This window comes from Megascapheus bottae, chromosome 12, assembly GCF_031878675.1.
Source record: "Megascapheus bottae isolate mThoBot1 chromosome 12, mThoBot2.hap1, whole genome shotgun sequence".
Taxonomy (NCBI): Eukaryota; Metazoa; Chordata; class Mammalia; order Rodentia; family Geomyidae; genus Megascapheus; species Megascapheus bottae.
This window is the reverse complement of record NC_143520.1, coordinates 57,053,550-57,067,454: the sequence shown is the minus strand read 5'-3', so window position 1 is coordinate 57,067,454 and position 13,905 is coordinate 57,053,550. Positions and strand designations below refer to the sequence as shown.

General features: G+C 38.6%; 1 protein-coding gene across 2 annotated transcripts in view; it reads right to left on the bottom strand.

The window, feature by feature from the left end:
- Mre11 (MRE11 double strand break repair nuclease) overlaps positions 1–13,905 on the bottom strand; it is a 61,293-nt gene that overhangs the window by 16,834 nt on the left and 30,554 nt on the right. For both annotated transcript variants that reach the window (XM_090343035.1, XM_090343033.1), the window contains exons 14-15: positions 9,283–9,345; positions 767–980 (exon numbers count right to left, since the gene is read on the bottom strand). In XM_090343035.1, the coding sequence (XP_090199161.1) occupies positions 767–980; positions 9,283–9,345 (277 nt within the window). The remainder of the gene's footprint in view (positions 1–766; positions 981–9,282; positions 9,346–13,905) is intronic.

Sequence of the window (13,905 nt, the reverse complement as noted above, 5' to 3'; positions counted from 1 at the left end):
ACTGCCAGCTTTTTTCTATGTATGTGGTACTGAGGAATCGAACCTAGGTCTTTGTGTGTGCTAGGCAAGCACTCTACCACCAGGCCAAACTGCTAGCCCCAATTCTCTTAAATTTTTTGTCTCATTATTATTTTGGTACCTGAACGTAAACATGACAATCAATGTACCTAAAAGGCACTATACTAGAAATACAATGTAGCTTTTTAAAAATATGGACTAAGAGCTCTAATCTTGAGAAAGTCCAAGGACGGTGCTCAGGTCCTGAGCTCAAGCCCAGACTGGCAAAAAAAAAATGGACTAAACTGGGCAATAGCGCCTCACGCCTGTAATCCTAACTACTCAGGAGGCTGAGATTTGAAGATCATGGTTCAAAGTCAGCCCAAGCAGGAAAGCAGGAAAGTCTGAGACACCCACATTTTAATTAGCTACACCTTAGTTGGGACTCAAATGGTAGAAAGCTAGCCTTGAGCACAAAATGTCAAGAACAGTGCCCAAGGCCCTGAGTTCAAGCCCCACGACCTCACCAAAACAAATAAACGAATAAATAGATAAGTGTTGAGAATAATTAAATCCTATGTTGAATGTGGTCATTTGAAATTCATTCAAGTGAAAAATGTCTGAACTAAAGATTATTGTCATGTAATACAACATTTTAAAAGAACTGTTTTTAGAAAAAAAAAACTCATAACTAAATTCTGACCACAATATACAATCAATATTTCCTATAGAGCTTGTAAGTCTGATAAGTGCTGAAGATGGTGCTGACCTCTGCCTCTCTGAGTCCCTCCTCTTGATGCTGAATTCTGCCCTCTGCTTCCTCTTCGTCCTCTGCCTCTTCCTCTGTTGGATGCTGGTAAGATGCTATCATCAGAGTCATTTGCTGTTTGTTCTGCTAAATCTGTACTCATGAAGTCATCAGCACAAAAGGCAGAAACGAGATCTTCTGACTGAGATCTGAGAGCCCGGGCCCTATTCATCGCCTGGGTAGCAAGAGGAACATTGATGTTGACAGTGCAGCATCCTAGTGATCATTCAGTGATTCACAGGAACATTGAATGTTGTCTACATTATTATTCTTACTAATTAAGATGTGGGCAATTACCTGCCATAAGAGATAGTTGCTGGCATGCTTTTTAGAATAGGCTCTTGGGCTGGGAGCCTAGTGGTAGAGTACTCACCTAGCATGCATGAAGCCCTGGGTTCACTGCCTTGCTACCATAGACTCAGGAAAAGCCAGGGGTAGTGCTGTGGCTCAAGTGACAGAGAACCAGCATTGGGCAAAAAAAGTGGACAGTGCCCAGACCCTGAATTCAAGCCCCAGGACTAGCAAAAAAAGAATGTACTCATAATAAACATGAAAAAAATTCAGCAAAAAAAATAACTTTTATTTCTAGGGTGTGATATTTTAGGGTGCTGTTTTTTTAATTGAGAATTACATTTTTTTTCCTTGAAAATACATTTTTTTTCTTTTTTTTTTTGTGCGTCACTGGGCTTGAACTCACCCTGGGCACTGTTCCTGAGCTCTTCAGCTCAAAATGACCACCTTACCCCTGGGCCTGGGCATTGTCCCCAAGCTCTTCAGGTCAAGGCTACCACCCTACCCTTGAGCCACGCCCCACTTCCTGTTTTCTAAAGGTTAACTGGAGATAAGAATCTCAGGCCCTTTCATGCCTGGGCTGGCTTTGAGCCGTGATCCTCAGATCTTAGTCTCCTGAGTAGCTAGGGTTACAGGTGTGAGCCACTGGGCCCAGCTGAAAATACATTTTTTAAACAGAAAAACATAACAATAATCTCATAAACTTGCATTAAAATCTTAAGACCAAAAATATGTCACCATTTTTATTTAATTTTTAAAAATTACAAATTTGACACTCAGACAAACATTCTAATTCTAAAGCAGGCTTTTTTGGCTTAAAAATAGAAAATTTATTACAATCCGATCTCTTAACCAAAATATAACAAGAATAAAAAGAACATATTTCAGTTACAACTACAAAAATAGTTCTAATCCCCAAATACACAATCTATGAAGAACAGTTAATACAATAAATATCTAGCCTGAGAAGTGAAAAGCTCTCCTAGAGCTCTACCACTTGAGCCTCAGCACCACTTTTTCCTATGTATGTGGTACCGAGGAATAGAACCCGGGTCTTCGTGCATGCTAGGCAGGCACTCTACCACTAGGCCAAACTCCCAGCCCCTCCAAAATTAATTTTTATATACTAGAATACTGTGTCAACAATCTTTCTTGCTTGCAAAGTTCTGGGTCTAAAAGCACATAACTAGAGCATTTCCAAGATTTAGGATACCATAAATTAAAGACAGACAGGCTTCATGAGAAGATGAGAACAAGGAAAACATGACAATAAAGCTGGGAGGCAAAGTAAGTTAATTCAGTATTGACAGGAAGCTATATGATGTGAGGATACTTGTAATCTCAGCTACTCAAGAGGCAAAGGCATTTAGATCATAAGTTCAAGACTAATCTAGGCAAAAGTAGTAAGACATATCTCAAAACTGTAAGTAAAACCCAAAGACTGGAGAGAAGAGTACAAGTAGTAGGTTACCTGTCTACTACACATACAATCTTGAGTTCAATTATCAGAAATTTTTAATTATGTTCTAAGATCTAAGTGCCAGTGATTATATAGATTCCCTTCTTGAATACTTGTTTGTTAAACATATCATTTGAAAGATGATGTAAAAATCAATGTTAATACATTCTTTAATCAAAAATAAAAATAAAAAATATTTTTAAAAAAGACTTGTGCCATAATTCTATATAATTTAGAAAATGAACATATAAACTGATCCATGAGGAAACCAATATGTGCTTTGCCTCATACCATGTTATGAGAGCAGGGTTTTGGAGTATTCCATTTTTAATAATATGAAGGAGCGAATCCATAGTGAGCTCTCTTTAAAAAACAAAAGCCCTCTGCCTAACTGCTACTAAACCCTGTTGTAACACATAGCACAGGCATGATTCCAATCATTTTGTCCAGGATTGCTAAAATGGTAGTTTCACATTGTGTGGTTTAAAATACCTTAAAGTCAGTGTGAAGCAGTTCAGCATGCCATTCGGTTTGAAAACCAGTGGTGATAGGCAGATGATTTCCTTAGATTCACAAAAGTTTGTTTGTGCAGCACAGCAATGATTGTGTGTGTGTGTGTGTGTGTGTGTTTAAAATTACACTGTTGATGTGCAAAGATTGTTGAAAGTAATGTAATTGTTATGGTATAATCTTATATTAAACTACTTTATAGAAACTCACCCTGAAAACAGGATATAAAAGAAGACTTCTTAAGGACACTATTACCAAAAAAAAAAAAAAAAAAGCAAAAAGTATAAAGTGTTCAATTATAAGCAATTTAGAAGAAAACTAGGTGCTGTTCAAAAGAGTGACTGAGAAAACAGCAATATGATATCTTTTGGATCTAGTTCAATTAAAACAGTGAAATTTTTGATTCATTGAGTAACTGGTGTAAACAAAATGACTTTAATGAGCACATGCTGAGAGACTATGCTCAAAACAAAGACAAAATGTACAGAAGAAAAAAACTTCACACTTCTATGCATAAACTATTAGTCATAACTGACTTGCTGTTGCTGCTATTGTGTTTTCATGTAGTCCTGCAAAACAGATTGTTTTAGTAACAGCTATCGGATAGAAGGTACCTTCCCCTAGGAAAGACTAATGAGCACAATGGTGTTGATTTTCTATTGAATAATAAATGCAATAATTGCCTCATGGATGAGAAATTGTCTAAATACTTCTGAAGCTTTTACATCCTCCAGCTGTATCAATGACCAGTTATGTCAATATGGAATTTTGTGTATCTACCTACTACTTTCAGACATGAAGGAATAGGAGATACACTAGGCCTCCTTGGCACAGGTCGAAACTTTCTTAATAAGGACCAAGAATCACAACAAATCAGAGAAAGGCTGGATAAGTGGGACTGCATTAAACTGCAGAGCTTTTGTATGGCAAAGGACATAGCTAGTAAACTAATCAGGAAGCCTACAGAGTGGGAGAAGATCTTCACCAACCAAACAACGGACAAAGGCCTCATATCTAAAATATATCAACAACTCAAAAAATTGAATCACTCCAAAACTAACCTCCAAAGTAACAACCATCCCATTAAAAAATGGGCCAAAGACTTAAAGAGAGTCTTCTCTGAAGAAGAAACAAAAATGGCCTATAGACACATGAAGAAATGCTCAACATCTGTGGTCATAAAAGAAATGCAAATCAAAACAACTCTAAGATTCCACCTCACTCCAGCTAGAATGGCCAGGATCAGGAAAACGAATGACAACAGATGCTGGAGGGGATGTGGCCAGGAGGGATCACTACTACACTGTTGGTGGGAGTGCAAACTCATTCAACCACTATGGAAAGCAGTGTGGCAGTGCCTCAAAAGGCTAAACATAGAACTCCCCTATGACCCAGCAATTCCACTACTTGGCATTTACCCAACCATCCAGAAACAAGGACATACTAAACCCACTAGCACAACAATGTTCAATGCAGCACTATTCACCATAGCAAAGATATGGAACCAACCTAGATGTCCCTCAGTTGATGAGTGGATCAACAAGTTGTGGTATTTGTACACAATGGAATTCTATGCTGCTGTCAGAAAGAATGACATCGCCCCATTTGTTAAGAAATGGAAAGACTTAGAAAAAATTATATTAAGTGAAGTAAGCCAGACTCAAAGGAACTTAGGTTCAATGGTTTCCCTCATTCGTCATAATCAGTAGAAACCTTGGGCTCTACTAGCAGAGATTTGCAATAGAGCAAAATCTTGATACATAAGGCCATATAATGTGAAGCTAATTGAAAGGACCTCCAGGATATTGAAACAAAAGCCATATAATGAATGATTGTTGTCCTTAATGTACTATGTTGGCTCTCATCTCCTTTGCTGTCCCTTGGTTATCTCATATTGGTACAGTATCTCACTTTGTTATCTGATATATTGAATTTATTTGTATTTGGATATTTGAAATTTGATAGGGAAGGGGGGAAAACCAAGACGGGTGGGGGGTGTGGGGGCGGGAGGGAAATGGGTACCAAGACATGTGAAAGGGTATCAATGTATGTGAATTAATGTACCTTCTATCTGGCAAATATCATGTAACCCTTTTACTAATTACAATAAAAAAAATTTAAAAAAAATAAAAAAATAAACTGATCCATGAAAAGAACAGGAATTAGCAGACTAATTATCAAGGAAAATTTGGAAAAAATTGTTAAATGAAAAACAATCCCCAAAAGGATGACCAGGAGAAAGTTTCAAAAGCAAATTCTATCCAGTTTTCAAAAAACAGATAATGCACTGCAATTTCTGTAGTGCCAGAGCACAAACCAATAAGGCTTTCAAATTCTTCTTCCATAGCCAGCAGGCAAAGCACTGCACGTACAGAAAGAATATTACAAAACCTTTCTCTCTTTTTTGCCAGTTGTGAGGCTTGAACTCAGGGCCTGAGTACTATCCTTGGACTTTTCTCAAGGCTAGAGCTTTACTCTTGAGCCACACCACCACTTCCAGCTTTTTTCTATGTATGTGATGCCGAGGAATTGAACCGGGGTCTTCGTGCATGCTAGGCAAGCACTCAACCACTAGGCCAAACTCCCGGCCTCACAGAGCCTTCCTTAGGAATATGAAAGCATGAAGAATCCAGGAGCAGGAGCACATGGGACCTGATTCACACAAATAAGCATCATATACTCATAATACTCAATGTGCATACATTGTTATGTTATTACAGAACTAGGAAACTTGAAATTTGAGGGGATGGGTGGGGATGAGACAGACCAGGAAGGGGAGTGGGGGGGGATGGAACAAATGACACTGATCAAGGTGCACTGTGCTCATAAACTGATATGCTGAAATGAAATCCTTATTTAAATATAAAGATGAAATTAAACAATAAGATGATTCAGGGGCTGGGAGTTTGGCCTAGTGGTAGTGCGGCTTAAGTGGTAGAGCTCTGCCTTGAGAAAGCCCAAGAACAGTGCTCAGTCCCCAAGTTCAAGCCCCAGGACTGGCCAAAAAAAAAAAGAAACTCATATACATAAGCCATCTGAATTTCGACAATGGAGTCAAAAATATATGTTCAAAATGTTGTGGTTGAGATATAGGAAGAAGACTAAAACTAGATTTCTGTCTGTCATCTTGTACGCACATCAGTTCAAAGTGGATCAAAGAACTCATGTAGGACCTGAAACCTTGAGAGTAAGGGAAGTAAGTAGGGGAAGTGAGGGCAAGTAAGAAGTAGGGGAAACATTAGAACTTACTGACACAGGTAGTAACTTCCTGAGTAGAATTCGAGAGGCTCAGCAAATAGAATTGACAAATAAGACTGCATCAAGCTAAAAAGCTTCTACACATAAAAGGATATGATTTCTTTATTATTTTTTTATGTTTTAATATCCTATAGTAGTTGTACACAGGGGTTTCAAGTCAACAAATCAGTTTGTGAGTACAGCAATTCTTGATCTATGCCACCCCTTCCATCTAAAAGGTATGATTTCTAAGCTAAAAAGATAACCTAAAGGAGAGATCTCTCCCAAAAATATGTCTCATAAGGTCTCAGAATTAAAATATACAATGAGTCAAAAAAAAAAAACCAGGGGCTGGGAGTTTGGCCTAGTGGTTAAAGTGCTTGCCTAGCATGCATGAAGACCCGGGTTCGATTCCTCGGTACCACATATATAGAAAAAAGCCGGAAGTGGTGCTGAGGCTCAAGTGGTAGAGCTCTAGCCTAGAGAAAGTCCAAGAACAGTGCTCAGGCCCTGAGCTCAAGCCCAGGACTGGCAAAAAAAAAAAAAAAAAAAAAAAAAAAAAAAAAAAAAAAACCAAGAAACCCTAAGCTCTATGCCAGGTGCGGTGACTCATGCCTGTAATCTTAGCTACTCAGGAGGCTGAGATTTGAGGATCAAGGTTCAAAGCCAGCCCAGGCACAAAAGGACCTGAGACTCTTATCTCCAATTAACCCCTAGAAAACGGGAAATGGGGAGTTTAGCCCAGTGGTAGAGTGCTTGTCTAGTAAGCATGAAGACCTAGGTTTGATTCCTCAGTACCAGATACATAGAAAAAAAAAAAAAAAAAAAAAGCTGAACGTGGTGCTGTGGCTCAAATGGCAGAGCTCTAGCCATACAGGGGGAAAAAAGCCCCAGGACAGTGCTCAGGCTCTTAGTCCAAGCCCCAGGACTGGCAAAATTAAAAAAAGAAAAAGAAAAGAAAACAGGAAGTGAAGTGAGGCTTGGCTCAAGGGCAGGGCCATAGCCTTGAGCAACTGAAGAGCTCAGGGGCAAAGGGACAGCACCCAGATCCAGACCAAGCTCAAGTCCCACGACACACAAAAATAAATAAATAAATAAAAATAAGCCCCTAAAGAATCAGATACCCAATGAATAAACAGAGAACTTAATACATACCTCTCAGAAAAAGTATATATGGCTGATAAATATACTAAAACATGCTCACTATCTCTGCCATAAAGGAAATGCAAATCAAAACAAAATAACATTAAGGTTCTATCTCACTTCAGTAAGAATGGCTATCATCAAGAATATGCACAATAGGTCCGGGAGTTTGGCCTAGTGGAGAGTGCCTAGCATGCACAAAGACCAGGGTTCAATTCCTTGGTACCAAATATAGAAAATGCCAGAAGTGTGTTATGGCTCAATTGGTAAAGCTCTATATATACATGCACAAAATGGAACTTCATTCAGCCACTGGAAAGAATGGAATTATGTCAACTGTAGGAAAATGGATGCTTTGGGGAAAAAATAAACTTAGCAAAGTAAGCCAGGTCCAGGAAGACAAGTGTACATGTTTTCTCTCACATGTAGATCCAAGACCCAAAATACAACCTCCACCCAGGAGTACATGCATTTATATACAATCACATTCCTTAAAGTACAATATACACAGGCAGTTTAACAGTATGAGTATCTAGGAACTGAAACAGTTTGAAGGGAGTGGAGGTTAATGGCAAGATGAATAGGCAAAGGAAAAGAGGTTAAATACAGTAATAATATTCAATGTACAGTGTGAAAAAGGAAGCGGAAAACTTGGTATCATAAAGGAGGAGTAGGGAGGATAAGAATGAATTATGGCATAGGTTACTATGACTAGATACATAAATGTACATGTTAATTTGTAACCTCAATGTATAACTATTTGGAAATTAAAACGCAAAATAAAACAAAAAACAATAAAAATAAATAAACAAATGAATAAAAACTAACACCAAATGTGTTGAAAGTATAGCTAAAAACAGAACTTCAATTTACAAAAAACAATTCGGAGGGGCCAGAAGTATAGACTAATGGTAGAGTGCTTACTTAGCATGCATGAAGCCCTGGGTTCAATTCCTAGGTACCACATACTCAGAAAAAGCCACTGGTGCTGTGGCTCAAATGGAAGAGCGCTAGGCCTTGAGCAAAATGTGTCCAAGGGCAGTACTCAAGCCCTGAGCTCAAGCCCCAGGACTGGCAAAAATAAACAATATACTTGATAATAATCATAAAATACATTAAAAAGAATATGAAAAATAAAATACACTTCAATCATGAGAGCACCAAATATGAGAGGCAAAAACCTCAAATGTGTACTCATTTGTTGTTCTTAACATGCAATGAGCCTAAGACATCAATGAGGATTCTTCTAAAGCTGATTTTAATCTTTCAGGACAATGAAAACTATCTTCTTACCCACAGTAACACTGTTACCCAAAACAGTGTCTTCTTTTTTGCGCCAAATGTCAGCTGTATAGGTAAGATTTTCTTAAATAGTTAAGATGGTCTATTGGAAACCAAATTTTATTCTAGGACTGGGAGTTTGGCCTAGTGGTAGAGTGCTTGCCTAGCATGCACGAAGACCCAGGTTCCCAGGTTCCATTCCTCGGTACCACATACATAGAAAAAAGCTGGAAGTGATGCTGAGGCTCAAGGGGTAGAGTTCTAGCCTTGAGAAAGTTCAAGGACAGTGCTCAGGCCCTGAACTCAAGCCCAGGACTGACCAAAAATAAAAATAAATAAATAAATAAATAATTTTATTCTAATTACAAAAGGCTCTTTTTTATGTGTCCTCTTCCCACTCTCTCAAAACGTTATAGACAAGAGGCAGGGAAACAAAGAATAAAGACAATAAGAAAAACTACTTGTACATTAAAGATAATAGCATTAAATTTTAAAAAAGCTGTTATCCTTAACTGACTGTTGCCCACTCATATCTGCCATGCCCTCCAAAAATTACCTCTCGAACTTCATCATCCTCTTCATTAGTATTTTTTTGTCTGCTTTCTCTGAAACGACGTACCTAAACCGTAACAGAGTAAATTACAGACAAATTGGTTATTTCAAGGACAAAATAATTGCTACAGGTAAGTATTACTAAGCTAGCTGGTGCCTCATGTCTATAACACTAGCTACTCTAGACCTGGGATCTGAAGATCAGGTTTAGAAGCCAGCCTGGGCGGAAAAGTCTGTGAGACTCTTATTTCCAATTAATTACCAACAAAATGGAGGTATATACAGCTCAAGTGGTATACCAGCTTTGGCATTAGAGATTAGTTTGAGGCCAATTCAAGCTAAAAACAAACAAAAACCTCTTAAATCCTCTTTCCAAGAGCAACAACAGGACTTGAGGCATGGTTCCAGTGGTAGCCTAGAGTATAAGGCCCTGACCTTCACCATTTGAAAAAATTTTCTTGTAACATGAAACTTGAAAATTCAGTTACATTCATTAAAAAAGAAGAAATGTATTCTGAAGAACAAAACCTGGTGCTCAGCAATATTATATTGCCTGCTACCAAAATGTTCCAGGTCGTTGAAAAGCAGCCTGTCAACTGAAAATGATGACAACATCCTATAATCCAGTGGGTACTATACTTCAGGAAAATAAAACAAATCTTTCCTTTATGAGGCCTGATATTTCTATCACATTGTTCACTTCATTCTTGGCCAGAAGAGACCTGGGGGTTCTTCAACTGTTTCTAAGCAAATAGATCTGGAAAGATCCATTTCTTTCAATTGAACATTTTCTGGCTATGGCTCTGTAGTGCTTACAAATCCTTATAGTACTCCCCACCCCCCCCCCCGCCCCTCACTCTCTCTCTTTCTCTTTTGATGGCAATACTAGGACAAGTCTGGGCCTTGTGGTCTCATTTGAATTTTTTTCCTCAAGGCTGGTACTCTACCATTTGAGCCACACCTCCACTTGGTGGTTAATTTTAAGCCAGTATCTTAAATGTGCTTGTTTGGGCTGGCTTCCAACCATGATTCTCAAAATCTAAGCTCTTAAGTAGCTAAGATTATAGGTATGAGCCAAACAGCCCAGCTCAATGTTTTTCATGGTTCCAAGCTCACAAGTCTCTTACAGTTATAGAGAGGTAAGCCTGATTTATTTAACTATCTCCTCAGCACACATTTACTGTTTACAACTACTGTAGAAAAACATTATGTAAAAATGCACAAAAGGGGTTGGAGTTTGGCCCAGTGGTAGAGTACTCACCTAACATGAACAAAATCCTGGATTCGATTCCTAGGTACCAAATACCCAGAAAAAGCTGGAAATGGCACTGTGGCTCAAGTGGCAGGGCTCTAGCCATGAGCAAAAAATGTTCAAGGACAATGCCCAGGCCCTAAATTCAGGCCCAAGGATGGGGGGTATGGGTGGAAACACAAAAGTAATAAAAATTCTGTCCTCACAAAGTTCATGATCTAGTGAGTAGTACATGTGAAGTAAAGTAGCCAACAAAGTAAGTAACATTGCATTCTACAAGACATACAATACTGAGTTAATACTTTTAATTAGAGTATGCTAATTAAACAGAGGGTGTTCAGGGGTGTGGCAGTTATAATGCACTTCAATCAAATTTACTTTGTCTATTATATTACCATAACCATCTCTCTTCCCACTGTATTTCATTCACTATCTTCACATACGTGGGTCCCCATTTTAAGACTTTGCTAATTATTGTAACTTACCATTTTAGGTGTAGATTTTGCATATGAGTAAAAGTATGTATTTGGCTTTTTTTTTTTTTTTTTTTTGCCAGTCCTGGGCTTGAGCTCAGGGCCTGAACACTGTCCTTGGATTTTCTCAAAGCTAGAGCTCTACCACTTGAGCCTCAGCACCACTTCTGGCTTTTTTTTCTATGTATGTGGTACCAAGGAATTGAACCCGGGTCTTCATGCATGCTAGGCAAGCACTTTAACCACTAGGCCAAACTCCTGGCCCTGTATTTGGCTTTTTCACTGACTTATTCATCATGACCCTTAGAACCATTCATTTTATGAGATCTTGTAAAAGTCATTGATTCATTTTTCTAATAGTTGAATAAATAGTCCATTATGTACACATTTTCTTTATCCATTCACCATTTGAGGGCACATAGGCTGACTGCACAACTTGGCTATTGTGAATAATGCTATAATCATAGTTCGAGACATATTTTTCTTTTATGCTGACAACACTCTTTAGATGTAAATGCATAGAAATTGTATAGCAGGATCATAAGGTAATTCTATTTTGTTTTTTTTAATGAGTTTCCATATTTTTTTCAATAAAAATTTACCCTAATTTACATATATATACATATATATTTTTTTTCCTTTTCTTTTGCCAGTCCTGGGCTTGAGCACTCTACCACTAGGCCAAACTTCCAGCCTCCTAATTTATATTTTCATCACAGTTACTGTGGACCTGTTCACTATCCTTTTCCTTTGCTTCCAGGACTTAACACTCTTTGAGGGTTTTATTTCCCAGCTCATTGACTACTTATTCTCTGTACTTACTTCCTGTCATTCCTTCATTCTATTATTGAGCCCTTAGATATTAGTTTTTGAACCCCCTTTGATATCTACATATCTTCTTTGTAATCTCATCTCACTTTTTGCATTCAAAAGTGACTCAAGGCTGGGAGTTTAGCCTAGTGGTAGAGTGCTTGCCTAGCATGCACAAAGACCCAGGTTCGATTCCTCGAACCATATACATAAAGAAAAGCCAGAAATGGTGCTATGGCTCAAGTGGTAGAGCTCTATAGCCTTGAGAAAAGCCCAAGGACAGTGCTCAGGCCCTGAGCTCAAGCCCAGGACTGGTAAAAAAAGAAAAAAAAAAAAGACTCAAAAGTACCCCAAACCTTTTCTCTCAACTCCAGTTCACATCCCTTTCCACATACATGTTTAATAGATATCTCAAACTTTTCCAATCCTAAGTTGAATGGCCAATTCATACCAGAAGCTTGTTTACTATATATAAATCAACAACTGTTGGACATCATATTAACAGAGTTAGGAACAAGAATCACATAATCATCTAAATACAGGAAAAAATATTTGACAAAATCCAACCATCGTTTATTATAAAAGTTCTGGAGAGGGCTGGGAGTTTGGCCTAGTGGTTAAAGTGCTTGCCTAGCATGCACGAAGACCCAGGTTCGATTCCTTGGTACCACATATATAGAAAAAGCCGGAAGTGGTGCTGAGGCTCAAGTGGTAGAGTTCTAGCCTTGAGAAAGTCCAAGGACAGTGCTCAGGCTCTGAGCTCAAGCCCAGGACTGGCAAAAAAATAAAAAATAAAAAAAGCTCTGGAGAAGCTAGGAAAAGGAAGAACATACCTCAACATAATAAACTATCTACAACAAATCTATAGCCAACTATAATCATTTCCTCTAAGATCAGGATCAAGACAAAGAGGTCCACTCTCTTCACTGTTTCTCAATACAATACTGGCATTCCTAGCCAGAGCAATAAGGTAAGCAAAAGTCACAAAAAGGAATCTAAATATGGAAAGAAGAAATCAAACTATCTCATTTGTACATAATACTATATATTAAGGAATCCTAAAGTCTCTAACCCAAAGCTCTTAGAGCTGATCAATAATTTTGACAAAAAACTAAGATAAAAAACCCATAGGGCCAGGAGTTTGGCCTAGTGGTAGAGTGCTTGCCTAGCACGCACGAAGACCCAGGTTCGATTCCTCAGTATCACATACATAGAAAGGGGCGGAAGTGGTGCTGTGGCTCAAGTGGTAGAGGACTACACTTGAAAAAGCCCAGGGACAGTGCTCAGGCCCGGAGCTCAAGCCCAGGGCCTTTTTAGCCCTTAAAAATCAGGGCACTTTTAGCCAGTGGTGGCTCATGCCTGTAATCCTAGCTACTGAGGAGACTGAGATCTGAAGATCAAGGTCTAAAGCCAGCCCAGGCACAAGAGGACCTGAGACTCTTATCTCTAATTAACTTCTAAAAAATGGGAAGTGGAGCCTGGCTCAAGGGTAGGGCAGTAGTCTAGAGTTGAGGGGCTCAGGGACAGCATCCAGGCTCAGGGGCAGGATGGTAACCTTGAACTGAAGAGCTCAGGGACAGCACCCAGGCCGAGTTCAAGCCCCATGACCAACAAAAAACAAACAAACAACAACAAAAATACAGGAGCTTTTCTGTTTACCAACAATGTGCAAGCAGAAAAGGAAATCAAGAAAACATCTGTAATAGCCTCAAAAACAAACAAAAATCCCACCAAACTGGTAATAAATTTAAGGAAGTGAAAGACTTCTATAGCAAAAATTATAAAACTCTAAAAGAGGAAACTGAAGACAATGGAAGTGGAAAGAACACCCATGCTCATTGATTGGCAGAATTAATACCATGAAAATGCCCATACTGCCAAATGTGAGCTTCCAATTCAATGCTATATTCATTAAAATCTTAACATGCTTCTTCACAGATAGAGAAATACTTAAGTTCATATGGAACAACAAAAGTCTCTGACTAGCCATAGCAAATGTGGGTAAAAATAGCCTATAATCCTAGCTACTCAGGAAGCTGAGACCTGAGGATCATAATTCAAAGCCAGCCCAGGCACTAAAGTCCATGAGAAT